Source organism: Strigops habroptila, chromosome 10 (assembly GCF_004027225.2).
Source record: "Strigops habroptila isolate Jane chromosome 10, bStrHab1.2.pri, whole genome shotgun sequence".
NCBI classification, from domain to species: domain Eukaryota; kingdom Metazoa; phylum Chordata; class Aves; order Psittaciformes; family Psittacidae; genus Strigops; species Strigops habroptila.
Genome location: NC_046359.1, coordinates 13436395 through 13463805, shown reverse-complemented (window position 1 = coordinate 13463805; position 27411 = coordinate 13436395). Strand labels below are relative to the sequence as shown.

Genomic DNA, 27411 nt, shown 5'->3' with positions numbered 1-27411 from the left:
AGAGGTCTTGGGTGACTCCAAGCAGCACACCACTGCAGTGCCACTGAATGCACACTCATCAAGCCCAGAGAGTCATCTCCACCCTTGCCCACAGAGTAACTGGCAGAGCTACAGCAGATGCACTCTTACGATTGTTTGGTAAGGCTCTGGGCTTGGTCCTTGTTTGAGCTCACTGAGACAAAATTAAACCCATAAAATGTACATGCGAGGAACAAGATCATTTGCCGTCTTCCATCCTGAGGCAGTAAAGAGAAATGCAAGTGACAGCAGGGAGGCTTTTTAGAGCTAAATTTGTCTTCACTAAGTCATAAGCGACCTTGAACAAAAGATTTTGAAGGAAACAAGACCCTGACAGAAAAGTCTGCTGAAAAGCTGAGGGTTGGAGGAGGTAAATTATGCTCTGGCTCATTTCCTGTTACTCAGGACCATGCAGGCACAAACAGCAATAAATTTAAACGTAAGGGAAAGCTTTTATGGCTGTTAAGTGTGGTCAGACCTTGGCACTGCCTGGAGAGGCTGCGGGGCATCCCCACCTGGCAATACCCAAACCCCGAGAGGATGTGGTCATGGGCCACCAGCAACCATGGGGAACACCACTCAGGGCTGGGGAGCTGCACCATACTGCCCCTGGAGCCCCTTCCCCCATCCACATCCTTGGGTCTCCATGTCTTGTGCCATGGGCTTTTACAGCTGATCTCTGCAGCTGTATGTGATTAGATCAGTTTTATGTGCTTGATGCCCACTGTGAGGCACCCACATCAGCAGCACAGCCCATCTCCCCTGGCTTCCTAGGGTGGCAGGAGCCAGAGGGCTGTCTCCTGAAGAGGCTGGGTAAGCCAGCTTTAAAGACCCATGTCTTAAACTCATAGAATCATAGAATTGTTTGGGTTGGAAAGGACCTTAAAAGCTCATTTAGTTCCAACCCCCCTGCCACGGGCAGGGATGCCTTCCACAGGACCAGGTCGCTAAAAGCCCCATCCAACCTGGCCTTGAACACTGCCAGGGATGGGGCAGCCACAGCTTCTCTGAGCAGCCTGTTCCAGTGCCTCACCACCCTCACAGTAAAGAACTTCTTCCTTACATCCAACCTGAACTTCCCCTGTTTAAGTTTGAACCCGTTACCCCTTGTCCTATCACTACAGTCCCTGATGAACAGTCCCCCTCCAGCATCCTTGTAGTCCCACACGCTCCTCCCCTGCCACCGCCCCCCCAAGCCCGTTGCGCCTGCAGGGCCGCTCGGAGCCCTCTAGGGGGCGCTGCCGCGGCGGCGGGCGGCCGCTGCGCCTCTCTTGGCGCAGGCCGGGGCCTGCCCCGCCGGTGCCGTGCTGGCGGAGGAGGCGGCGCTGCGGCAGCGGCCGGTCCTGCCGCCGCCGTGGGACTGCGGGGACGGGCCCGGTCATGGAGGCGAAGAAGATGAGCCTGCCGCGGGGCCCCGAGAACCTCTGCTTTGACAAGGACGAGTTCATGAAGGTGTTTGGGGGCTGCGGGAGGGTGCTGGCGGCCGGGGGTGCCCCGAGGGGCCTCCTGAGGAGGGGGGTGGCGGGTTCCCTGCGGGGTGGGGGGGGGCCGGAGCCTTGGTTGAGCCCTTTTAGCTCCGCCACGGCTCTTTCCCCGGGCTGAGACCCCGGAGAAGCGCTGTGTCAGTGCAGGGGGTCCGTTTGCAAGGCCAGGCGGCTTGTACCCCTGTAGTTGTGCCGGGCAGGACTTGCCTCTGCCAGGTTGAACAGGAGCCTGAGCGGCGGGGCGGCGGGAGGAGAGGGGACGGGAGGGGAGGGCAGGAGAGGCCTGTCCGAGCGGACAGCAGCGCAGTTGCACGGGGTGGCCTGAGTGCCTCTGTGCCGGGCCGGGTGCTGCGGGTCACCTCCGGCTTCCTCCTCTGCGTGCTTTGAAGCCAAGTTGCAGGTAGACTGATAACCGGCGTTCGGGCCTCATTGCGTGGAGAGCTTGAAGTAGTTCTTAATACTGTACTTAGTCACTTATTTGTTTTTTTTTTTTAAGTGTAGACAAGGAATATACAATCCTGCGTTTTGGAGAGCTAGTCTTTTAGGTACTGTGACTTACGACGTGTGTGCTGTGGGGATTAAAGACCAAGATTTTGGAACATTTAAAACTACTTTTTTAAGTAGCCTTTTTGTCCCCCCCTTCCTGCTCCCCCTCCCCAAGCTTTGATTTGGTCAGCTCTCTGGCATACGGAATACTTTATTTTGGAGGTGGGGAGGGGTGTGTTCCTGGTTTGAACTTTTTGCTTACATCCTTGTCTCTTTCCTGTTTCATTTTCAGCCGGATTTTGACGTTGATCACTTTGTATCAGACTGCAGGAAGCGTGTGCAGTTGGAAGAGCTCAGAGAGGATCTGGAGCTCTATTACAAACTCCTTAAAACTGCTATGGTAGAACTCATAAATAAGGACTATGCAGATTTTGTTAATCTCTCAACAAATCTAGTAAGTGTTATTAAATTGTACTGTGCAGTTCAGACTTAATGTAGTTTTGTAGGATTTTTATTTTTCATATGACAAGTATGTGGCTTTTATTTTAGCACTGTCATCTTAAACTGTGACCCCTTGTGACACCCTGAGAGAAACTGAAAGACAGTTCCTGTAGAATTTAGCTATTGTACAGAATTGCTGTTGGTCTGTAATAAATGTGTGCTTTTTGTCTTGAAAAACTCATTCACTAGGAAGTTAGACTCCAGGCAACTTTTTTTTTTCAAACTGCCAGTAGTTGTAAAATTGAAGGAAATAAATCATTAAAATAGGATAGCAATGATACAAGTAAGGCCATTCTGAAGGATTCTTCTAGAAGTTTTTAAACTTACTGTACAGTCAGTATATCGTAAGAAAACCAAAGTAAAACAACAAAAAAACACAACAACGTACTTGACTAAAACTCGTAATAATTTTCATATTAAAGTGTCTTGCCCCATGTGTCTCCTGCTCTTTCACTCTGATTTGTCCAGGATCGAATTATACAGGTTCAAAAACTGAGATTTACCATTTTTATGGGAAGAAAAATTTCCACAGGTCAAGATCTTCTTTGGGTTTTTTTGGGTTTTTTTTTTTTTTTGGCTTTGTGTGACAAGCAGCCTGATATGTCTATATGTGAAGTAACGTATTTTTGCATTGCATTTAAAATTGGAGACTATAAAGGGAGGTATCTTTTGTCAGTTCTCTTTTAGTATCTATAAAGTAATTTCTTTGCCAGTAATTCACATATGAACTTATAAAAAAAGTCATAAAAGTTTTTGTGGTAATTTCTTCAGGTTGGCATGGACAAGGCTCTTAATCAGCTTTCAGTACCCCTGGGACAGTTAAGGGAAGAAGTTATGGTATGCTCAAAACGATCATTGTACGCAGCTTGGTAAACTTCAGCTCATTTTCATATGTTGTACAGAATGTTGTTTACTTATGTCACTAGTTATTATAAGTAACTTGAAAATTAATGTCTTAGAATGGTAGTAGGAGAAGCATTGTGTTTTCAAACAGTTGTAGTAGCAGTAAATTTACATTTTGATAAAGATATAAAAGATTACTTAAACGTGATAAATGAATGGACTCTTGCAAGACAAGTCTATGGTGAAATACTGATACTGTTTCAATGTTTGAGTAATAGGTAACTCAGAAGCAACAGAGGTCCTTTAAGGACTTTTTTCTTCCTCAGTCCTGTGGTTTAACCATAGAAGATCACCCTCTTGAAGGCGGGTCTCATTCTGTTTCTTCCACAGTGGCTTGGTATTTAGCAGAGAGCAATTTTTGATCACCTTGGCAGTCAGTTCAGAGGGATGTTTGCTGCATAAATGTGCCTTCAAAATATCACAGCCTTGATGCCTAAAACAGACAATAGGTTCAGTTACTATAGAGAAATTTTTATTACAGGAAAAATGCAACTTAAATCTGACTTCTGTCTTCAGTTTCAAGACATCATATTGGTTTTATTGTCTGTTTCTGAGTGAAAGGTGGTTTGTTCTCAGTAAGAACACTTCTGGTCAAAATAATGAAACTTCCGGTGGCAGTACTTAAGGAGTAGGTTATATTTTCAGTTATCCAGTCTTATTTCTGGCTTTTTCATGTAGGGGGCAGTGGATGTGCTGTAGCTTTTATTACTCCTGTATTCCTAGTAATCCTTCTCCTGTTTTAAGTTGAGATTTTTGAGTTGAGGCTTTTTTAAGCCTAAAGTGAAAAGTGACCTTTTACATAATGACTTTCTCTCTCACAGAGTCTTAAGTCATGTGTCAGTGAAGGAATTCAGGCAGTAGATGACCAGATGGCTAAACAAGAAGATATTAGAAGAAAAAAGGTAAATTATTACTTTTAAAAGATGCTCCTTAGGATGACTTTGGTTTTCCACTAACCCAGAGAAGAGAAAATGTAAAAAGTTCTAGGCTGTCCCTGTGCAGGATTTTGTACCTGTAAAAATAGTTATTGACATTCTGGTTGGCAAACTTTATTTTTTTACAGTGTTTAATTGAGCATAAATATTTAACTTTATTTGCCAAAAATATTCATTTTTTTTTATTTGGTTGGCTTTTGTTTCTACTATAGTTGCTTGTGTTTCTCTGTGTAGTAGTATATAAACTTGCTTATTATGAGTGTCATTGAAATACTGTAATTTTAATTTTTATATGGGGGGACACATTAGCATTTGTCTTTGTGCTGAACTTGGGAAAATATCAGGGATAAGAACATCTGTGCCTGTGACAAAAATGTGTCTGTGGGGTTTTATGGACTTACATGAGCAGTACTTCAACTGAGACATGGCTCAAGTAGTAAGATGAAGGGAGAAAACTTACATCAGTAAAAAAAAACCCCAAACAAACCAACCTAAAAAAACTATCCAAAATATCTTCAGGGTCATTAGATAATGTAAATTGGGATTGGGGTCAGCCATGAAAAATTTTTCTTCAATTACAGATGTGTGTCCTGAGACTTGTTCATGTTATTCAGTCTGTTGAGAAAATTGAGAAGATTCTACATTCCCAAGGCAGTAAAGAATTGTCCTCATTAGAGGGAAACAGGTAAAAAATATGTAATACTCAGTTTTGTTTGTAACTGATGGGACTAACTTCATTTCATGGTATTACTGTAGATGAGTTTACAAGCATTAGGATACATTTTTAGAAATGTAACGCTGATGGAGTAAGTGACTGTTATTTTAGTATTTTTGGAGTTTGTCTTCTGTAAACCGGTCAGTTGCACAACATGTAACTCAGCCTCCAAAGATCTGAATTGCAGTGCTTTCAGTAAATGTGCTTTTTGAAGTTGCATGCAATAATTTACTTTTTTTTTCTTGGAAGTCACTAATCCTGTCATGTCTGAAATACTCTCTACACTACATTTTATTCCAATATCATTTTGAAGTAAAATGGGAAATAGCTTTTCTTGTTTTCCCTGCTTATATATAACTGAAAGGATTGCTGCAAGAATAGGCTAAGGCAGGCAAGCCACACATGTAAAACTGCTGCTACAAGGGAGGTTTCTGACAAATTCCAACGGACTCACAAGTTGCGTTTTTACCAACTTCAGGGAAAGAAGGGTAGGACTGCTTCTTTAGAGATAGCTGTCACATGACAGAAAGGGGAAATAAGAAACAAATCTGGATGGTAAAGAACTCTTACTGCAGTTTCTGAGCTCTGTAAGACTGACTTTTCATGTGACAATAAACAGCACTGCCATATAGAAGACAGTGCTTCATGCTGAGGCAAGATCTTATGTTACTCTCACCTTTGGTTCACCCACTTCATACCTTAGTAGCTCCAAAACAACTCTAGTCATGTTGTCTGTTCCAGATTATTATTACATGATTGCAGTAATTGTAGTAGTACCTATCAGGATTCCAGACATTCCAGAATCTGACTATGTATTCCATTTTGTATCATCTCTTTTCTAGCCCACTTTTAACAGGACAGGTTTTGGAGAGAATTGCCACAGAATTTAATCAACTACAATTTCACGCAGTACAAAGCAAAGGAATGCCCCTTTTGGACAAAGTGAGGCCAGTAAGTATTGCATGGTAGCCAACTTAGCACTTGCAGGGTCAAGCCAAACCAATATAATTGAAAGACAAATGCATGTTTTGACAGTGTTTTATTGAATTAACTTATGGGTGAAAATGGGTTTCAAGAGGTAATTTTTATCAGTCAAGTAGACGTATTGCTTCTTCTGAGGGTTTAGACTTTATTTCCTAACTTTAGGACAAATTACTTAGAATAAGAGCAGGAAATATGACAGATTTTTCTCAGCCTAATGTATCTTGCAGTTTGCCTGTCTAATGATATTGAGGCCTAGTTACAGAGATTTACGCTGGTTTTGTTAGCTGCACTGTACGTGTCAGAATATAAATAGAATATTCCTACAGAGTTACTGGCTGGAATATATTCGAATTTGTCTTTTGGTGAAATTTATTGCCAAACTCTGGCTCTTCAGCCTGGTACACTAATCTCTCTAATATTCTGTTTGTGGTAACTACTGTCACAGATGAATTGATGTTTTGCTGGTTTTTTTTCTTCTATCCGTTCATTGGGAAGAGGAAACAAATGAAAACTTGTGCTGAAAGGTAGATATTATGGAGATGGGGTAATGCTTTTAGCAGATTAGCATGGAGTTGGCATTCTTGATGGCCTTTGAGCTAGTGAGGTAGTTCATAGTTCCATTTTTTCATTATGTACATGTGCTATTGGCAATATAAACATGTTTCAGCTCAAGACTTCCATGGTACTATGTTGATTCATGGACAGTTTACAAGACCATTCTGGCCACTGGGTTATCAGACGTGGATAATAACAGGAGTAAGTGTGAGCAACAAAGTAGTATTCATGGTGCGAGAACCTTTGTTACTTTGTCGTGTGGCTTCCTTAATGGTGCTTGCCAGGAGTTCTGTCCTGTACTTTGTGTTGCTAAGGTCATCAGATCATACGTTTCATGACTAGTCAGCATTTGGGTTACTGACTTGGCGTGTTTGGAACAAATTCTGTGGAATTATTTTAGGATGGATGGACACAACAGCATGGAAAAGGGCAGAGAATAATTTTGACTGGTTAAATTGGTAGTTCAACTGTGACTGCTAATGTGTGTTGCTGAACTTGCTTCAGATACAGAGATGTAAGGACCATCATGGGCTAGGAGTATATCTGCAGGTAGGGTAGCAAGGAGTTGGATCTAGTGGAAGAGATGTAGCAGGAGATCTGGAAAAAGGGTTAGCAAAAAGAATGTATGTTGACTGAAGCAGCTGTTTTGCAGAAGCCAGAAGGAATCTAATGACATGTCATTTTTTTTGTGCCAGTGTCACTCGATGTCTTTGGTTTGCAGTAATTTGACAAGTAGTGCTGGGAACACACTGTCAGGTTTTGACAGTAAGGGATAAATGCTACAGTTGTTATCCCAGTGGCCTACTGTAAAGCTATTGTGTATTGTCACACATAGTGGTTCAGTTGAACAAGGAACAGTTATCAAGTTTTCCAGGTAAAGGGCACCTTAGATAAGTTAAAACATAGTTTGCAACATACAGAGGAAAATACTTGCCTTTTAACCTTATTCTAATAAATACTGTGTTAAATAGTATCAGTAACCCACTGAGCTTGTGTTAATGTTCATTTATTGCTGACGCTTAATAAAACTTGTGCACCTTTCAAATGAAAATAGCGAACTGAGGTATTTCTGGAAGAATTTACTTCAGCAATAATGACAAGGCTTTGTTTTTTATTACTGTATTTGTTTCTCTTCATAGCGTATAGCTGGAATAACAGCTATGTTGCAGCAGTCTCTGGAAGGGCTGCTCTTGGAGGGCCTTCAGACTTCAAATGTTGACATAATACGTCACTGTCTTCGCACTTATGCAACAATTGACAAAACACGGGATGCAGAGGCTTTAGTTGGTCAAGTGCTTGTAAAACCTTATATAGATGAGGTAAGATAAAATCATGAATCGTAAGAAAATTAATTGATTTGCAGACGTGCTTATTTTTCCTGTTAAACTCCTGCTTTCATCATCAGCTTCAAAATTCCTTTGAGGAGAGAGCAGGAGAACTGAGCTGCAACACAATGTCAATGTTTGTTGTTGCTATTTAAGAAAAAAGGGATTCTCTTTCTTACCTGTGGTTGGTTGGTTTTTGTTTTTTTTTTGGGCCAAGGAGTCCAAAAAACAAACCTTAAACCAATCATATGACTGGAGTAAAATCCAATTTATTCTGGACGAGGGTGCATCTGTGGGAATTGGACCAGATCTGGGGCTTGCATTTCTCCATGGCTGGCTCACTAGCAAGCGAATGCAGCAAAAATAGTTCTTAGTGCAATGTCCTTTTCTTCCCATTGTCTGAAGAAGCAGTTTCTACAGTTTCTAGCTGTTCCCTGTGAAAAACCAGTATGTCTGATGCTGCCCAAGTGGTATGTTGTTGTCAGTAGGATGTTTCTTTTCTGCCGCTGGGAATGAAGCATTTAAAATTTTCCTGGTTTTGTTTTGTATGCATACAGATTAACAAAGCAAAACTAGCTCCTGGCTTTGGATGGGAGAGGGAGTCAACTGGTGGTTGTCCTCCCTTTAAGGACAAACTTCCTTTGGGTGCTTGCTAATGCTGTAGCAACTGCTCTAGTGGGGGACAGGTCATCTTCCCCCCTCACTTTTCTCAGTACCTATTCTTTCCCCACTTCTGCAACATTCTGCTTCTTTATGTAGCAAGAGACAAAAGTGTTCAGACAGGTAGAAGAATACTAAGAAATATAAGCTATTGTTCTCTTCTTGTAGTGTCCAACTACTGTCTGCCTTCTCTTTATGGCAGCAATTGTCTGTTTTCACTGGATATGAGGTACAGTTTAGGCAGACTACTTTGCTAGCTGCATTAAAGGCTTAGCATTTTCACAAAAGATTCTTGGCTATTGGCTTACCTGCGTTTGGGATTGAACCAACCACCTCTAAATTTAGAAGAGATTTATGACTTTATTTTGAGGTTCGATTAGATTTTCCCAGTCATCCGTTTAATTTCACAGACTGCTTCAGGTGTCAGTGATGTGTGAAGTGGGTGGGGAACCAGACTGACATTTAAAAGCAAGGAACTCATTCCCATTTTTGGGGCCAATCTTCCCAGCTAGGGTGCTGCATTAAAGGAAGTAATAATTCAAGCTGGCAAGTTATACTTGGAAACTGTAATATAAAAATGTAATATACTCACTATCCCTATGTTTGGGTTATAGTGGTAGGAGTTTTGAGGGAGTCGACTTGCATTACAGTATTTTATGTTCACTTTTCTGGCATTTAACATTGAACTCTTCCTGGCAGGTGATTGTGGAACAGTATGTTCAATCTCATCCTAATGGCCTTCAGTCTATGTACAATAGACTATTGGAGTTTGTTCCTCATCATTGCCGTCTCTTGCGTGAAGTAACAGGGGGAGCTATTTCGAGGTAAGTATCTTGTGGTTTCTTTCGATTGCATTAAAGTTACAGTAAGTATCATACACTTTCAAAATGCTGTGCATAATTACCTTTGATGTGCAAGCCACCTATCTGGCCTTTCCTGAAGATTCATAATCAGGTTTGATTTCTGGCTCACATCTGTATCTTTTTCAAACCAGAACACTGAACAGACCTTCCAGGTGCTGTGGCCCAGACCTTCAGAGGAGGGAAAGAGAATCCTTTGTTTCAGTAGTAGAATTTAGTACTGTTCATAATACAATATGTCAGATACGTTGTTTTTTTGAATCCATGAAATATGATTGTACGCTTCATCCAAGGAGAAAGGCATAATAAAGCTATTAAAAAACATAAGTTCAAATGTTACTGGGTTGTTAGTGCACATCAGAAAAGTGGTGATGATCCCCAGAGAGTTGCTGATTTTTTGCATGTACTAGAACTACAGGTTTAATTGATCTGTGTTTTCAGTGTCTTCTCTAAAATGCTTAATTCCTTATGCAATTAAATTGGCTGTTTTGAGGTTTAAATAATTCAGGTCTACTGAATTGTATCCATTTATTCATCTGTTTGCAGGCTGGTTAATATAGTAGACTGCTGTAATTAGCAGAACTATGGATGTAGTCTCTGAGAACTGCAGAATTACTTTTTCTAATTAGTCATCCATTGCTGAGCTTTTTATGACTCTTAAGTTTTACTAACATTTCAATTCTTTTAATCCCTCAGCAAGTTGTAATCTTTCTTCTTAATAATGGAATGTTTTTGCTTTGTACTGGGATGTACTGAACTGGAATTAAATGCTTGTATCTCTTCTGCTCTCAATTTATAGATTTTCCTAATCAAGGTAGCTTTTAATCTTTTGCTTCGAAGCGCTATGTCATGTATAAATACAGGGTGGAACAATTATGAAGAAGTTCTGCTTCTTTCCATTGCAATAGTTGCATTGCATAGTACTTGGTACCTCTTTGGAGTTGTTAAAACTTGAAATATACAAGTAAGAATAGTAGGAGTTTTCAGCTGAAATGTAATAATCTTCCAGAACACACTTGCAAAATATATAACTGATAAGATTTTAAACACTTTGAGAGTTATAAAAAATACTTTGCATTTGCTGAGACTGTGGGATTGGATAGGAAACCTCAAAGGAAGAATAATTTAAGGGAATTAGCATACCTACGTAGAAAAACTTAATTGCATCTCATCTAATGCAGTGCATGTCTTTTTAGTTAATCCTACCTTCACATAGAAGGCTGATGGTAAAATACAACCATGGAATAATTGCAATTTTATTTCAGTGAAAAAGCAGATATTGTTCCTGGGTATGATTTTTTAGTGAATTCCGTGTGGCCGGAAATAGTACATGGTTTAGAAGAGAAATTACCATCACTGTTTAACCCTGGAAACCCAGATGTGTTTCATGAGGTAATTAATTTTCTTTTCCATTTGTGATTCCTTTGACATATACAAGAATTGAATGAGTTATGTTCTCTAGGGTTTTTTTCCTTGCTGCTTTTGTGTAAATTCATGTTGTTGCATGAGGTTATCTCAAATCACTTGATTTAATTTTCATAGAAATCAATTCTCCCCCAAAATTTGTCAGGAAAGCTCATACAGAAGTTATTTGAAGCCATTAATCATGTGAATTTGGTCTTAGCGTTTGTTTTAGGAGTAGATGTTGCTTCTTAGTTGTAGAATTGCAATGTAAGTGAAGGTGCAAGGGGACAACTCCAGTGTTCGCCCAAGACTAGGACTTCTGTATAGAAAAGGCTGTCATGGGAATTCAATACCTGAGTTACAGCTTGCTCTATACTGTGGTTGGTTTAAAAAAATTGTTTCACTTGCTCGTTTTAGTTTTTGCTCTCTTTCAGTACTGCAGATTATGTTGTGATTAGAAACACAAGTCAACTAATAGAAACAAAAATATTTGGAGGAAGTGTGATCAGGTTTAGAACATAAAAGATGTATTTTTCTCTGGTATCGCAATTAATCATGAAGCCAGCTTACATTATAAAATTAAACTACTTGTCACTCTTATATTTTCATCATTGGCAGTGCTGCTCTGACTCTAAAAGATCATCTTTTACTAATGTTGAAACAGATTTCTTGGTTTAGTATGACGATTGGCTCTGGCAGTGCTTGATTAGTATATCACAAGCAGAAAATAGGAGCTTTATGCTCTTCTTCATGTCCTGTCTGTCTATATTTAACCAGGATTGCTGAAATATGATCTTTTTTTTTCTTTTTTTAACTTGCAGCTTGACTCATGATTAGTGTGAAACCTTTTATTTTCAAGATGGAGATGGCAGGCAGTGAAAAAGCTGTGTGAAGGAAGGCAAAATAGGCAGATCAGAACAGATGACTTGGAGAAATATTAGATTGCTGGTGAAGGTTTCTGATGATTCTTCCTGTGTTCTTGCAAAACTGCTTTTACCTAAATACTTATATTTGTCTTGGAATTTAAGATCTTTTTCATACAGATATGTTGAATAATTGAAGGCAGGCAGGCATGACAGTGAATGTTTGCAGGGCAGGCTCTGAGTAAGAAGCAAATGAAATGGGTGTTGAAGAAAGTTGTGGTGATGCCATGCAAATGACACACTGTAGGATGTTCCCCCTGCTGGTGAGAATACTATGTTTCCCATACAGTTTCAGTCACTCTTCAAGCTTTCACCTAATGCCCTGCATACTGCAAATTGTGAGCCATGCTGGGCTTTTGTTGTCTCTGCTCTTTGGTTTACACAAGAATGTATTTTATCTGCAGAAGAGCTGGGTTTGTCGTTTTAGATGAATTATTTTTTAAAGGCTGTCATCTTATATTACACTGATATTGACCAGCAATGACATTGGGTTTATTAAACAAACAAACAAACATAAAACCCCAGCATCCCCACATGACTTTCAAGTAAACCACGTAGGAGGTCTAAAGTAGTTTCCAGACTGCTTTTGACTACTTAAGTGACTCAGAATCTAAATCATTAGAATTTTTTACCTAAAAATCAATAGGAAGTTGACATGCCAAGTGTAAAAATGTCTAAAGACTGATAGTTCTGAAATAAGAGGGGGAAAAACAACCATTAAAATAGTCTCTGCACTGCTGATAAGCCAAGTAATGCGACACAGATTTGAGACAGTAAGTGTATTTTTTCCAGGTTTGTTTGCATATGTGTGTGTGTATATATATATACACACACACAGTTAATTCTGAAAAGTTTGAATATGCAGTATGATCTTTTAGGAGGTTTTTAGATGTAGAGAAGGGGAATAGAAAAATATATTTTTTTAAATCCTGTAAAAATTGGACTGGCAGTGTAAGCATGTATGTTAAAATACATGCACCATTTACTTATGTAGGGTTTTTCTTAAAATTGTTTCATGTTGTTATGCCCTTATTTCTGAGTCAGATTTGTAGATTTACAGGGTATGTGAAAAGAATACCTCTTTTATCCCTAAACATTAATTTGAGATTGTTTAAGTTTAGATTCCTCTGTTTGAAAATTGCTCCATTTTGTTTTCCACTTTAGCTTCTCTTGAAGTCAACAGTTCTACCCTAGAAGCTGAAATGGGGATGAGTCCTGCAGTTAGGTCCCTCTCTTGGATATAATGTTATCAATAACTTGATAAATGTCTCTTGAGTTGTCTTCTATTTTGAACGTGCGTGATAGGTCTTTTAAGAGTGTTCTGGTTTATATCGCTGGCTAATACTTAAGGTAGCAGAGCATTAACAGCTTGTTTGTCTTTTTACATTGCTGGGTTTAACATGTGAGAAAAGAGGCCTGAAAGAGCACTAATCTGTCATTCATTCTGGATTTAACTCCCATACCTTTTATGGTTCCATTGTGTTATAAATACAACCACTTTGGGAGAAAAGCTTTTGTGTGCAATTTTCAGAATACTGTCTTGACGCACTGAACTGTCTTAACACACTGAAACTGCCATGTCACAAGAAAAATATGCTTAAATTATACCTTTAACGAAGTTAGGAACTTGCTGACAAACACAACACAAAAGCCTATGTCAGTGCGTCTCGTGTAGCCACAGGAGTTTCTGAGAGCAGAACCTGTAAGCAGCAACTCAGGAGCTTTTACTGAGAATGTTTCGCTGCTTTGTAAGAAGCAAAATCACTCATGTAGTGCTCTGGATTGTGGGAAAAGCCTTGCTGCCCTGTTGCTGTTTTTACTGCAGTTAAGTCAGAAGCACCAGGAGATTCAGTCAGGCTTATTTCATTAATTCACAGTGGCTTATTGAGCACGTACCATAGATTTTAGGGCTGCTTTTGGTTGTTTTGGGTGTTTTTTAAAAGAAACTTGCACATAAGTCAAACGTTTTCATTTCGCAGAGGTAGATTTTAGCTGTATTTTGATTTTAAATTGATTTACATAGCCTTTGTGTTCTTGGCTTTCTGCTTTGTCTGTGATTTAATTCATTATTTCTTTATTTTCAGAGTGTTGATAAGTTACTGTTGAGAGTAAGCACACAGTGCATTTGCGTATTATTATAATCTCTCTTTGCTTGCAACTGACTTAACACTATTTGTAAACATCTTATTAGAAGTATACAGTGGATAAAGTTAGTTTATCTGAAATTGAAGTTCTTCTACAAATATTTGGTATTTGCAAAATGTAATTTTAGGCAAAGAGGTCTAAAAATTCCTGTAATACAGGTCCCATATAACAAAAAAATAGGCTTTCATTCTCATGTTTATTTGTTTATGTTTACTTTGGGATTCATTCCTGATTATTTCTGTTTGTTGTATACCTATTATCTCCTGTGACTGACTCTGTTCTTAGTACTGTGCAACACTGTTGTTCCACTCCAGTGGCTGAGCTCAGAAACAGTCATACATCTCTCTGATCAGTTCTGCTTGTTCAGGGTACTTGGACAATTTTATGCTTTTTAGAAGTGTCCTGCACTGGCTTTTCTTATCACAGAATAAGAACTACTAGTTAATTTGTTTTGGTTTCACTGCAATCCAGGATTTTAGCCTTGTATAATTGGGCAATGGGGTTAGTGTCAGCCCATTCTGAAGTGGGATTAACTGTAGTGTAATACAAAAGTTCTGCTGGATGCGTGCGGGCCTGCCTTGTCTGCTGGGACCCAGTGTGTGATCAGAATGCTCACGTCAGAATGTTCTCCTTCTGCAGAAGTACACTACTAGTATGGATTTTGTACGGAAATTTGAACGACAGTGTGGCTCCCAGGCCAGTGTGAAACGGTTAAGAGCTCACCCATCTTACCACAGCTTTAATAACAAATGGAATTTGCCTGTATATTTTCAAATAAGGTTAGTATATGATTTTTTTGTTCACTCTATAAAGTAAAATTCAGTTACAGTGAAATGATCTGGCTTAGGGTCAGATCTCATAGTTCAAAGTTTTCTATGTCAGCAAATTATAGAAGTCAAACTAGTCAAGAATTTAATTAGTCAAGTAACTGTTTTATACATCTTTTGGTAATTGAGCAAATCACAACCAGCTGCTCTTCAATATGTACTGTGTTGTTACACTGATTTTGATACACTACTCATAAGACATTCAGGAACAGATGTAGATAAGTCTTGAAATTTTGTTTCAAATCTTTTTTCGCCAGCATCCCTGGAACTAAACTGTATGTTGAAGGATGCCACTTGCGCAAATCTGGAGGAATACTTATTGTGAGGGAAGAAGTCTTTCTTCTTAGAAATATAGAATTAAAGGACTTGACAGCTTACAGCTTTTGCACATCTAGAATGTTTCCGACATTCTTTGTGTCTCACAGGATGTACTCTGTAAAGTGCTAGGTATTGTAACATGGCCTTCCCAAAGATTCCCCTTACTATTTCGTTTTCCTGAGGAGTTAAGTAATAAGTTTTAGCTTACTTTTCCAGCAAGTCTGATGTACCTGTAGCATTACCTTTTACAGAGCTTGCAGCTAGAAGAGAGCAGAGAAACCCAAGAAAGCCCCGTTTTAATTCTAGTAATGCTAGAATGTTAATGAACAGAACAGAATATAAACCCGTATTTTTAGAAAGTGTAGTCTGCACATCTGATTTTAGGGCTGGATAGCAAGTCTTCAGGCAAGAAAGAGAGAACTGTTGATGAAGTCTGCTATGGCCTAAGTGTGCTGTGTGTGATCTCTCTTGGTCCAAAGCCTTCTGAGGGTCTCTCTAAAAAAAGGGTAGAATTTCCGAAAGAGAGGGGAGAGAAATTGATGTGCTTATTTTTAACTTGGCATTTTTTTATTGCATGACTGTAACTGGCAATAACAGTACAACCATAGCCACATTTATCCGGTATCTTTAATCCAGGATAAATTTGCATTATTGCTGAAAAATTCCATCCAGGAATCTTAGGAGTGCTGGAACTAATATGAGTGACCGGAGCATGGGGCTACGAGCAGAGTCTTGGTGTTTTGGTGTTCCGTTGCGTTTTGTGAAATGTTAGGCCCAGGCTCTGACATTCTGGTTTGGTTTTTTGCTTGCATGTTTGTTCCTTCAGCTGTGTACTGAACTGATGGGAAGATCTGTTACTCTGGGCAAAAAAAGGCTGATGTTCAACTCCAGTCAATTTCTCCAAACCACTTAACTGTACAAATATTTGTGCTGGCCCAAGGGAAGGGGCGGGAGTACTCACTACAGTAGCAGGGCTGAGTGCACAGACAGAAAGTGTCTATGGAACTGTAGCCATTATGAACCTTTTAACAGATGTATATCATTAATAGGTGTGTGAGCCTGCCCTTTTTGTTTGAAACGTTTTGTTTGCAACTTTTCTGATAAGTGACCACTTGATCAAACTTTGATATTCTTGCTCATAAAATTGAAATGGACCTTCAGCATATTCTTTCTGTTCAAAAATGTTCTTTCCCATTAGGTATTTTGAGCTTTGACTGATTAAAAAAACTTTTAAAAAAATATTTTTTCTTTAATCCAGGATTACTGTAAATCTAAATAATTCACTATTTCAATAAATGGTTGAATAACAGCATCTGGTTTATTTTTCACCAATTATTCCTGTATACTGGAATAATCGGCTAACTTTAAGAAGTACCCATGAATTCTTCAGTGCACAACTGTAAAAATAATGCAACATATTTGTTATATATATCTCTCAAGGAAGCTTTTTCTTTAATGTATGTTAATATCCTTAAGTCATACAGGATTTCCATTGAAGTATTATTCCCTGCCCATGGCAGGGGGTTTGGAATGAGATAATCTTTAAGGTCGCTTCCAACCCAAACCATTCTATGGTTCTATTATCTCACACTATGCCATTTGTAGTTAAGATAGCTGAGTTTTTCTTTTTTTCAGGGTTTTTTCTTTATTCACGTACAGAAATTACACATAACAACCAGCCCTCCCTAAAGCCTTTACAAATGATCCTTTGAGGAACAGATAGATGTACAGGCATTTCTTCTGTAGCAGTGCTGGCTCAAACAGCTCCAGGAACTCTTTCCCTTGCCATTCCTTAAATTATGTCAGTACAACAGAGTGTGGAACTGTGGTGAACTGCACATTGGGGAATTTTTTTTCCTATGTAAGAAACATTCAGCAAAAATTATGTTGTTAAAAATACAATTCCATTCTCTAATCCTTTTCACCGTAAGACTTAGACACTGCTCTGTCGGTGGAGGTGGTGCATAGGCAGGAATGAGATTTTGAAGCCATTTCACGACTATTTCTAAAATAAGTTTAGTTGCTAAATATGCATTAGAAGTTTGAACAAGAAGAACTAGGTGGGCCGCCGTTCTCATTTGGAAGTGTCAGTTACTAGGAACCCTACAGGTCTGTAGGAAATTTGATAGAAAGGCTTATGTAGTTACATGATGCACATAAAAGCAAGGAGGAGGTAATCAATGACAACAGAGCTTTCTATAGAGGAGGTTAAAATGATAGCTTTGCTTCAGCATTTAGAGGGAAACACTGGTTAAAGAAGAATTTTCTGCAGCTCTTGCCTGGCAGTTTTTAGACGAGGGAAATGCTGTGGTGTTTATCCAATATGCTTAAACTATGGGAAAGTGTCAAAGGTTTCAATATTAACTTTACTGTTAAAAAAATGGGGAGGCAGGGTTTATTTTTTTTACTATTTTGAAGGGTGAATTTTTTACGAAGGGGGTCAAGGTATCCTGGGAGGAGCTATTGATTTTTACCAGGTACAGAATTGTTTGCAGAACCTTATGCCACTCTTCATTAACAAACATGTAGAAAGCTGAAGCCTCTGGTGTCATGTGACATATCTGAAGGTCAGCTAAAGCAAGTGTGAGATAATTTGTTCACTTTTAGTTTAAAAACAGTAACGCAACAAAAAAAAACTTCGCTTCTCAGAAAATCTGAAGATTTGACACACTGTGAGCTATCATTTTGTTAATGTTTGCAATTCTGACCTTGAAAATTTTGCAAAGTATCAGCTTCGTATCTGCCTGTGAAATGTTAAAGGTTCATTTTCAAGTGTTTGAATGCTGGTCTCATTTATATCCTAATTTATGCCGGGTAAAAATAATTGCAGATGTAAAATCTGTGCATTGATAGCATGTTGAAATAATACTGAAATAAACATTGAAAAAATGTTTAGGCATCAATTTAAGCAATTGTTGAATTGTAATATTTAAAATCTTTCTGTCTCTCAGATTCAGAGAAATAGCAGGGGCCTTAGAAGAAGCACTGTCAGATACGCTAGAGGAAGCACCAGGTAAACTTGCAATAATAGTTTCTCTATAGTGAAGGAAATGATGATGTAGGTAGCAGTGGCTACTGTCTGTCAATTGAGTATTGAGTAGTGACATGCATCCAGTGGATTCACGTGAGCTTTCGGTTTTCTGATGAACTTATTAAACAGTTCATAGAGAATTGTTTCATTTTTATAGAGAAGGCAATATGAGAGTATTGTTCACTTTGTGATCACTTCCTAAAAATACCCCTTTTGGCAGCAGCCTTTAACATATTTATGTAACTATCCTCTCAGTGCAAGAAGGAAGTAAATTGGCATTTGGCATCCTCTAAGTGACAACCAAAAGCCTATGCTGTGTTACTGGGGCATATTTTTCTTAACTGTTTTAAGACTATGTAGAGGTGAAACTGGCTATCTGTTGGCAGCATATAGGCAACGTATAGGCTTGCTCTGGTTTCTCATATTGGTGTCTGCTCCAAAAGCATACATTGATTTATGAGCAGATGCACAGGAAGGATTACAGTGGAGGAGAAAATATGATATATTCATTAGGAGTATACTGTAATCAGAAAAGCTTACTTCAGTTAACAGAGTAAATACTTATGAAGAAGGCAGCTAAGAGTCACATAAATGTATTTATGTGTATACACACACATGCTCTCTGAAGAGAAAAAATCCTAATGGAGATGAAATGCATAAATCCTACCATGTCAAGGTGTTTGCCTGGAGTTTGCAGACACATTCATTAGGTCTCTAATTGTATGCTATAAAATGTTAGTGCATGAACTGCTTTAGAAGTATTTGGTTTAAATATGGATATTCCTACTGTGTGTTAATTAAATATTTCTAGCAGATAGATATAACTGTGACAGGAGCAGTAGTTTAGTGCTAAGGAAGTATTACTGTTATGACTGGACAGCATTTCTAACAAAACTTCATAAAACAGCCAAAAATTATCTTGGGATTGCTAACCTTGTTAGCACATTATTTGGCTAAGCTGTTCCTGCCTTTGTTGCAGGCAAATTCTCATTTGTTGCTTTTGCAACAGTGAAACTTGGTGGAATTTGAAATCTAAAGTAATGAGGAGCTAATATTTTAAGACTGTTTCAGGCAGTGCTTAATAAATCCTCTTTGTGTCTTTTTGTAAGGCTTTTTTTACCTTTTTTTTTTTTGTTGTTTTTTTTAATCTCAAGTAATACAATTACACTGATTTTACATCTTTTAAAAATGTGCTTAGGAACTTGATCCTTGTGTGATTGTTTCTAGATGGCAGCTCATACTGTCTTTTGGCCACTCACATGGTGTGGACGAGTCTTCTGAAGTGCTGGTCAGATCAAATGTTTTTGCCGTTATTAGCACACCGCCTGTGGAAACTTAGTCTGCAGATTTTGGCGCGCTACTCTGTGTTCATTGGTGAGGTAAGAGAACAGCATGCTTATGCTGTTGGTGATTGGGTATGTCCATCAACAAGAGACCTTTTGAAACAAAGTATGACCTCTTTTTAAGCGCTTTTTTCCAGAACTTAATGTTCTTTAATAAGAACGCTTTCAGCCAGTTAATGAGTTTGTTTTATAAAAAGCACCACTGCAAAATACGTTATTAACCACAAATATGAGTGCTGCTGCGATGTTACTGACTGATGGTTGCCAAGGCTGTACTTCCATGTATGCTTGAGGCTGCCTCTGCCACTGAAAAAAGGAGCCACTATCTTGTTTTTGTTCTTTTTGTGTGTTCACTCGTTGATACAGTGAACAGGTTGTGAAACTGAGCCAGGTGAAAACTAAACCCTGCAAATAAAAAGGGGTAAGTTAATCTAGATCAGTTGCTCAGTGTTGAGACTATAAAACCGTAAGTTTCAGGGGCGACTGACTCAACATCAGTGATTCCCTGCTTCTGAGCAGGAGAGGTTGTGCTTTGCTCTTCTAATCCTGTTCTCAGCCATACAAGTTTGCCCTGTTTCGTGTATCATAGAAAGTATGATAGAATAATTGTAATTTAAAGGGACTTCTGGAGGTCATCTGGTACCAATTCCTGCTCTAAATAGGGCCATCTTAAATAAGGTTATGCAGATCAAGCCTTTTCAAGTAGAATTTTGAGTATGTCCAAAGTTTGGGTCCATCTTCTCTATACATGCCCCTTAGGTAGCTGAAGACGGCAGTAAGATCTTCCTTTATCCTTTTCTTGTGACTCATTTCTCTCAGCTAAATTGGCTCATGAAAAGTACTGATAAGTACCAGAGCTAAAACAGAGTAGTTGAGGGAAGCATGTATTTGACAGATTTGTTCAAAATCATCTAACTCCATAGTGCACCAGAAACTGTTTTCGAAATAACTTTTTTTAACATAATTTAGGAATGCTAATATCCTTTGTAAGTGTGCCATTCTCATGCTGAGAACTTACACATCCATTACTGTTTCTCTTTGTCCAACTTTAACTCCTTCACTATTGGTAGGGTTCACATCTCAATTTGATGTTTCAGGTTTCTGTAAGGCCTATTTCCAGTGAGAACACGAAGGAAAGCAAAAAATCTGTGCCAGCTGGTAGAAAGGAATCTTCTGTAAGCCTCAACCTTAGTGAGGACCAAGGGAATGGGTCTTCTCCAGAAAGTCAGCCATTGCCTTCTATATCTAGTACTCAGCTGGTATATGTTGCTGCAGATCTGGACAAACTCCAGGATCAGGTTTGTGCTTGTGACTTTACTTACTAAAGAGTCTTTGTTGATCTCTGTGTTGTTATTGTTTAGCATCTTGTTAAGGACACGAAATAGTTTAAAATAATGTACTATAAAGCTTTTTTTTTAATCTTAAATGCTAAAACTGGAGTTGTTTAACATAGGAAGTGTCACCTGAAATAAATTCGTCTACTCTGTGTTTATTTGGAATAGCAGATTACAGAGAAATTACCTTGGGTATTTAAACTCTTTTTATCAGTAGTTGCTGGACTTAACACCTAAAATAGTATGTTTCTGGTAATTTTTGATGGAAAGTGTCCCTGTGCCAAAGTCTTACCTTTACTAGTAAAATCTCTGTTGCAACTTGGAGTGTGGTGCAATATTCAGCTTTAATATTATGCTCTCTTTTAAATGTTTACAGGTTTTAATCTTTGAGGTTGAAAAGAAGTTTTTATCATCATGATTATACTTTACTAATGGTCCAGAATCTTAAAGAGAGATGTATGGCATTAATTTTACTTCCAGTAGGGATCACTTCTGTGGTTTTTTTGGTCAATAAGGCTGACATTTCTGTAATTTGTGAGGTATTCTTCTAGTACAGGTTTCCCATAAATGCAGTAGAAATACAGAAAAGAAGGTGTCTTTTGATGCACTGGAAACATAGAATGTAGGAAAAATAATGAAAATATGTTTATAACATGAGTGTATCTGTTGGTTTTTGTTTTTGTTCAGATTCCTGACATCTTAGAAATGATTAAACCAAAACTTGAAATGATTGGCTTCAAGAATATGTCCTGTATTGCAGGTAAAGCTGAGAGGCTGAATTCAGTCTCCTTCCCCTTTCTCCCAAATCCACTGTGCCAACCAAACAGAATCAGCTTTTACACACAGTGTCATTATTTACAGTGAAAAAATTGAAAATACTGATGGTTTTATTACTTAAAGAAGCATGCTTTAGGTTTAACTTGTTAAATAGAAACTTTCTTGCCAGGCGAGGTTGGAAGGGGTTTTGAGCAACCTGGCCTAGTGGAAGGTGTCCCTGCTGTGGCAGGGGGGTTGGGACTAGGTGGTCTTTAAGGTCCCTTCCAACCCAACCATCCTATGATTCTATGATCTTGAACTGACATGTTGAGTCTGGAAAATGTTTGATTAAAACTGAGAGAGTTTGAAGTGCCTTTTGTTTGGTTTTTTTTTTTAATGTGAAACATTCAGCCTGATTTTTATTTCGTGATTAAAGCCAAGCATGTAGCTGGTTGGGTGAACTGTTCCCTGTCTCCAAGTAAAGCTAGAAGTTCTGTGCTGTGAATTCCACTTAAATCTCTAAATCGGGATTATTGGTAGATGTCCAAGTCCATAAGAGAGGTAGGAGTTGTGCATGTCCCCCACTCCGTAGATGGTCTGTTGTCCATCACAACTTTGAGTATGCTGCAGTCGTTCCATAGGGAATTTGGATACTGTGAGCAAGAATTTCACAACCACAGTTTCTGTGGTAGGTTGGAGCCTTTTGATTCAAGCTCCTTGCTGCATTGGTACTGAAAAAAAAAATGGCAAGCCTGGACAATGTTACTTTTCCCTTCCCTCCATCTGTTTTTCCGACTAAAGAATGGTTGATGTCTTATAAATGGCTGGTGTGTATTTATTTAGGAAGCATTCTGTATTTGACACCAGCAGCTATCTAGGCTAGTGAGTGCAATTGGGATGATGGTGGGGTTCACATAATTTATGTTGTGATCGGACAGGGTAGCTCAGTTTAAACTTTAGCATTTTTGCTTCAATAGGAGCCTTAGAAGACTCAAAGACTTCTTTATCAGCCTGTGTGCCTACCTTGAATAACAGGATTATCCAGGATCTCAGTGAGTCCTCCTTTGCTTACCTGAAGAGTGCACTGGAAGTTCCAAGATTATATAGGAGAACCAATAAGGTCAGTGCTGGTTGCAGACACAAAAAAGCCTCAGAAAGGCCACTGCTAAGAATGTTAACCAGGCAGTACATTTATGAGTTCTCCAGGCCTGTCCATATCTGCTTGACGGTCAAGAGCCCTATTAAATACCTTGAGGTAATTTAGTGATTTACTATTTTGCCTTATTGCAAAGGAAAAAAAAATGGTATTTTGAAAATTTTAGGTAGGGTAACAATGAAGGAAGGGCGAGGAGTAGAACTGTTGATGTGCAAAAGAAAAAGGGTTAATGAGAATAAATGTGTTCCCCTCATGTCGTGGCATATACCATAAGATGCAGTGCTGCTGAGTGGCAGGCTGCTTTTGGAAGGACGATGCTTCCGTCTGCTATGTCAAGAAACTTCTTCCCAGTGAGCTAGCTGCTTGTATTTGATTCAAGAAGTATCTTGCACGGAAAGAAGATGAGAATAGCTAAAAAGAGTAATTTGTTGAGAAACGAACTAAATAATGTTGAAATAATGGTACCAAAACGAATTGTCTGATCATGGCTTGTGCTGATACTGTGACTTACCTTTGCCAGTTTGTCTGCACAGTCGTGTTGGTAGTTAGCTTGGTATCATTCAGGCAGTAGAGAGAAATTTGAGTAATGGGAACCACAGAGTACTACACAAAAGGCAGGCTGAAATGGGCAAGGCCGTAGTTCTTTCCCATTCTCCCCTTGCTCTCTCTCCAACCAGAAACAGAAACAACCTGAAGGCTAAATAAATCCATCTATGTAATAACTTGATTGTGCTGTCTTTAACAGAGAATATTTTACTTAAAGCTAAGGAAAGAATAGAACAAGGTGTGTAAGTCCAAGGAGGATGAAAACTCAACAGCCCTACCCTGGTTAGTTCAGTTATCTGAAAGCAAACTGTGCAGTGATTTCATGGGCTGCCATCATGTCTCAGTTGTCCATGGGATGTTTAAGCATATGATGGGCTTACTGTGTCAAAACCAAGTCATAGGACCTGGCTACCTTCAAGCCAGTCAGGTTGTGAGCTTGAGCTTTGTACCCCCTGAGTGTGACTTCGTTGCTTTGTTGGCCATCAGTGTAACTGGCTTTATGTGGTGCAAAGCCCGAACTGGTAAACCAGAGAGATGACTTGGGTAAAGAAGGTACATTGTTACAGTCATGTTCTGGCAACTTTATTTTCACTATGTTCTAATACTTTGATTTTTCAGTAGAATTCAGAATTTGGCATGATGGTAGTCTTTGCAGGAATTGGATGTGCAAAGACTCTTTTGCTTTGTCAAATTCTAGGATTTGGAACTTTTAAGAGGTTGTTGATGTATTTCAGGCATCTGAGATTTTGTGTGCCCTGGATATGTTCTGTTGCTTTGCAGTGCATGAGGTTCACCCAAGCTATGTGTTGATCATGCCTGGAGAGATGAAGTATTCTGCAACCAAAACTAGAGGAGAAGAAGATAGTGAGGGGATACTGGTTATCCCAAAAGCATGCCTCTGGAAAATATACTGAGGGAGCAGAATGGCATAGGAACAGAAGGAAAAATGTCTTCAGTTTAGTGAAGTATAGCATGAAATAGTAGGTATTTTCACATAGATATAATAGTCTGTGGTGGACACTGAGTCTGCTCAGCTTTCTCTGAAATTGGCATGAGCAGAAAGTGCATTTAGGATCATGCCCTGATAATAGGAGTGGCTAGCTGGCACATGGATCTCTCAAAAAGCTTTGGTCATTTTGAACCTTGTTCTATATTATATCGCATTGTATAACACTACTAAATGATTTTGTGATGGTGTCTTTCCTATGTGTGCTGACCTCTTCATTAATGTGTTGTGAATGAAGTGTATATCTCTTTGCTTAGCTGCAGGCTTAGCATTTTATATATGTGCTAGAATTTGGCGTTGATACTTTCAGTAAGTAAATTATTGGTTCTTTTTCCCCACCTTGTTTCCCTGTCATCTACCAGGAGGTGCCAACTAAAGCTTCACCTTATGTTGACAGTGCTCTTAAGCCCTTCTACCGACTGCAGAATGAATACAGAGGTACATTGAAGCAGCCCATGATTCATCAATGGCTGGAAGGAGCCCTCTCTGAAAGCACACAAAAGTAAGAGGAACCATATACAGAACATTGTTTGCATTAATTAAGAACTCCAGTGTTCATTGAATCGGCACAGGAAAAATACCCAAAACATTGTGAATTAACTGTGAAGAAAACAAGAATGTACCCCTCTTTTGGCAGGGTGTATTTCTTCAGATATACTCTGGTGGTGTGTATTCAGCAGATGAAAAGCGGGACAGATACCTGACTTCTGCTCAGAGCTGTGGATAGGGCATTTGAAAAATTGTTTAGCTCTAGTAATGCAACAATGAACTAAAAGCTTGCATGTTGTTTCAGAATGGATGCAAGACTTTAACCTCATGTTATTTTCAGGGAACAATGGGCGAATTTTCAAGAAACCTGAGTTCTACTTTCTTTTGACTTTTGAAATGTGTATAATGATTTCTCAGGGCCAGTGATGTATTAATGTGTATGAAGTAGGCTTTTCTGTAAAAGTGTATTTTTTTTTTCTTTCTCATTTATCTTCCTCAATTTAGGTATTATGAAACTGTATCTGATGTGCTGAGTTCTGTTAAGAAAATGGAAGAGAGCCTGAAAAGGTTGAAGCAAGCCAGAAGAACTGCAACTTCAAACCCTGTTGGTACAAATGGGGGCATGAGTGATGACAACAAAATCCGACTGCAGCTGGCTCTAGATGTTGAGTATTATGGAGAGCAAGTAAGTTATGAGAAACAAGTTTATTTATTATTATTGATGGTTTTGGAAGGGAGTGAGAGAGGAAAGAGAAGCTTGACTTAGTGTTTTGGTCTTGAAAGCTTTGTTATTGTGGTTTGGGGGGGTTGCTTTCTTTTTTCACATCTGTATAATGCAAGTGACTTGAGACCTTGGTGATTCTATATACTGCTTGAGCAATGCGTACTTTCCTGTCCTTTCTTATACAAATGCAAAGCTAGTATTTCATACTATGCACTACTTAGTGCTTGGAAGCACAAAGTAAAAAACACTGTGTGGACAAATCAGAGGGCAGGGACCTTCCTTAGCTCTGATGGAAACATCTTTATGGCCCTGTTTTTGTTTGCCTTCTCTCTGGATATTTCCAGCCTTGACTTGCTGCATAGTAAAGGGTCTATTCCCAAGAGCTTTAAAGATGTCAGCCTTATTATTTGTTCTCAGTAACTCTAAGTTCCTTTCAGTGCCAAATAACCTTAAATAACAAAATAAATAAAAGAAGAAACTATTCCAGGAAATGTGTGCAGTAGCTACATGAAATTGTATAAGCATACTGTTTTGTACTAATTTATTTCTGAGAATTATATACAGAAATAAACAACATTCCAAGTGCAAGTCTGTATCATTAGCTGACAAGCAATTGCCATTGGTCTTGTTTGTGAGCAGATTTTGTTGATGTATTATAACAGGTAGATAAAGTCTGCCTGTGTGTGAGCAGATACTTTTCACATATTTGGGACTTAAAGGAGATTTGGGTGGAAGTATGGAAATCTTATTATTTGGCAAGTTTTGGCTGAGGTTGGGCTTTTGTTCTTTTATTCCCATCATGTGCACTAACATCACTGCAAAGTGAATTTAAGCTGAACTGGGGTAGGTTATTCATAATCATTTAGGAGCTATTTTGGTACATGTGAACATTCCAAAGAGTTCCAACAGCAAGCACCTTTTTCAGAATCATTTCATTGTGGTTTTGTTATGAATCCAGGTTTAACTTCTGCAGTACATGCTTAGTTTTCTCATGGCCATATTTTCCTAATTGTCAGAGCAGTAGATTTCCTGGGTAAGGAACGACTTGCAGCAATGTCTCTATTTGTAGAGTTGTTTTCATCCCTCAGGAAGTTGAAGGCTAGAACCATAGGCTCTTGCAGCTTTCATCACCATGCTGTTGGCTGTTCTTGGATATATTCATGTTTATCTTTTAAATTTTGCCCGGAAACCTCATCTGACGTTTGAAAAAAATTCTCTTGAAATCAATGCATTAAAAGCAAACTAACAGCCAAATTTCTCTATCTGACTGTTTCACTGGACAACTTCCAGCTGGCTTTAGTTACAACCTGCCTAGATGATGGTTAAATATTTCCCTGCAAGACACTACATTAACTGCAAAGACTTAAGTGAGCAAAGTTGGCTACAAATATTTTTTTGTAGCATGCGCTGTATGCAGTTGTGGGGTTTTGCCACATGTCAATGCAGGACAAATCATGTGTTTTGCTAAATGTTTTAAGTAGAATAATTAGTGAGCTTTTGGCATTTTAAAGAAAATTAATGTATGTTCTGTGTCTTTTCAGATACGAAAGATGGGACTGGAAACAAGCGGCATAAAAAGCTTTTCAGCACTTACAGAGCTGGTTCTAACTGCCAAGGATCAGGCTACAGTGGAACAATCCTAGATATTTTTGAGAACGTGTGATTGAAGATAAACAATATCCCTAAAAGAGAGAAAAAGAGAATTTAACTCTTCTTTATTTTACCAAATAAAGTAGCAATGAAGTGCTTCCTAATGATCTCAAGCAGCCAATCTGTGCATCTTCTTTCAAGATAGGCTTGTTTCACCAAGACTGAGCATTTACCAGAGTTTTCCATTATATGGAAAGCAGTCAGAAGTTCTGAACTTTCTACTGTAGAATAAAAGTGGAAGAAAATGTGGTTTTTTATTTTTGTTGTACATCTTAAAATGTAGAAGAATGAGCTTATATGATGAAAATAATATGTAATAAATTGTCTTCCTAA

At 38.8% G+C, this 27411-nt stretch overlaps 1 protein-coding gene across 4 annotated transcripts; it reads left to right on the top strand.

Annotated features, from left to right (window-relative positions):
* Positions 1 to 1264: 1264 nt before the first annotated feature.
* COG2 (component of oligomeric golgi complex 2) lies at positions 1265 to 27411 on the top strand. Of its 4 annotated transcripts, none has more exons than XM_030499434.1 (18): positions 1265 to 1470; positions 2281 to 2442; positions 3240 to 3358; positions 4214 to 4294; positions 4909 to 5012; positions 5885 to 5993; positions 7721 to 7900; positions 9266 to 9390; positions 10692 to 10818; positions 14538 to 14677; positions 17995 to 18056; positions 19302 to 19453; positions 20515 to 20715; positions 21439 to 21511; positions 22485 to 22627; positions 24578 to 24717; positions 25209 to 25389; positions 26970 to 27411. In XM_030499434.1, the coding sequence occupies exons 3-18, from the start codon at positions 3329 to 3331 to the stop codon at positions 27069 to 27071; spliced, it is 1950 nt and encodes a 649-aa protein (XP_030355294.1). In that variant the 5' UTR covers positions 1265 to 1470; positions 2281 to 2442; positions 3240 to 3328; the 3' UTR covers positions 27072 to 27411. The 4 variants fall into 4 exon arrangements, with proteins under 4 accessions (XP_030355294.1, XP_030355292.1, XP_030355295.1 ...); XM_030499432.1 differs by having other exon boundaries at positions 1291 to 1470; positions 3261 to 3326; XM_030499433.1 differs by having other exon boundaries at positions 1307 to 1470; positions 3261 to 3358.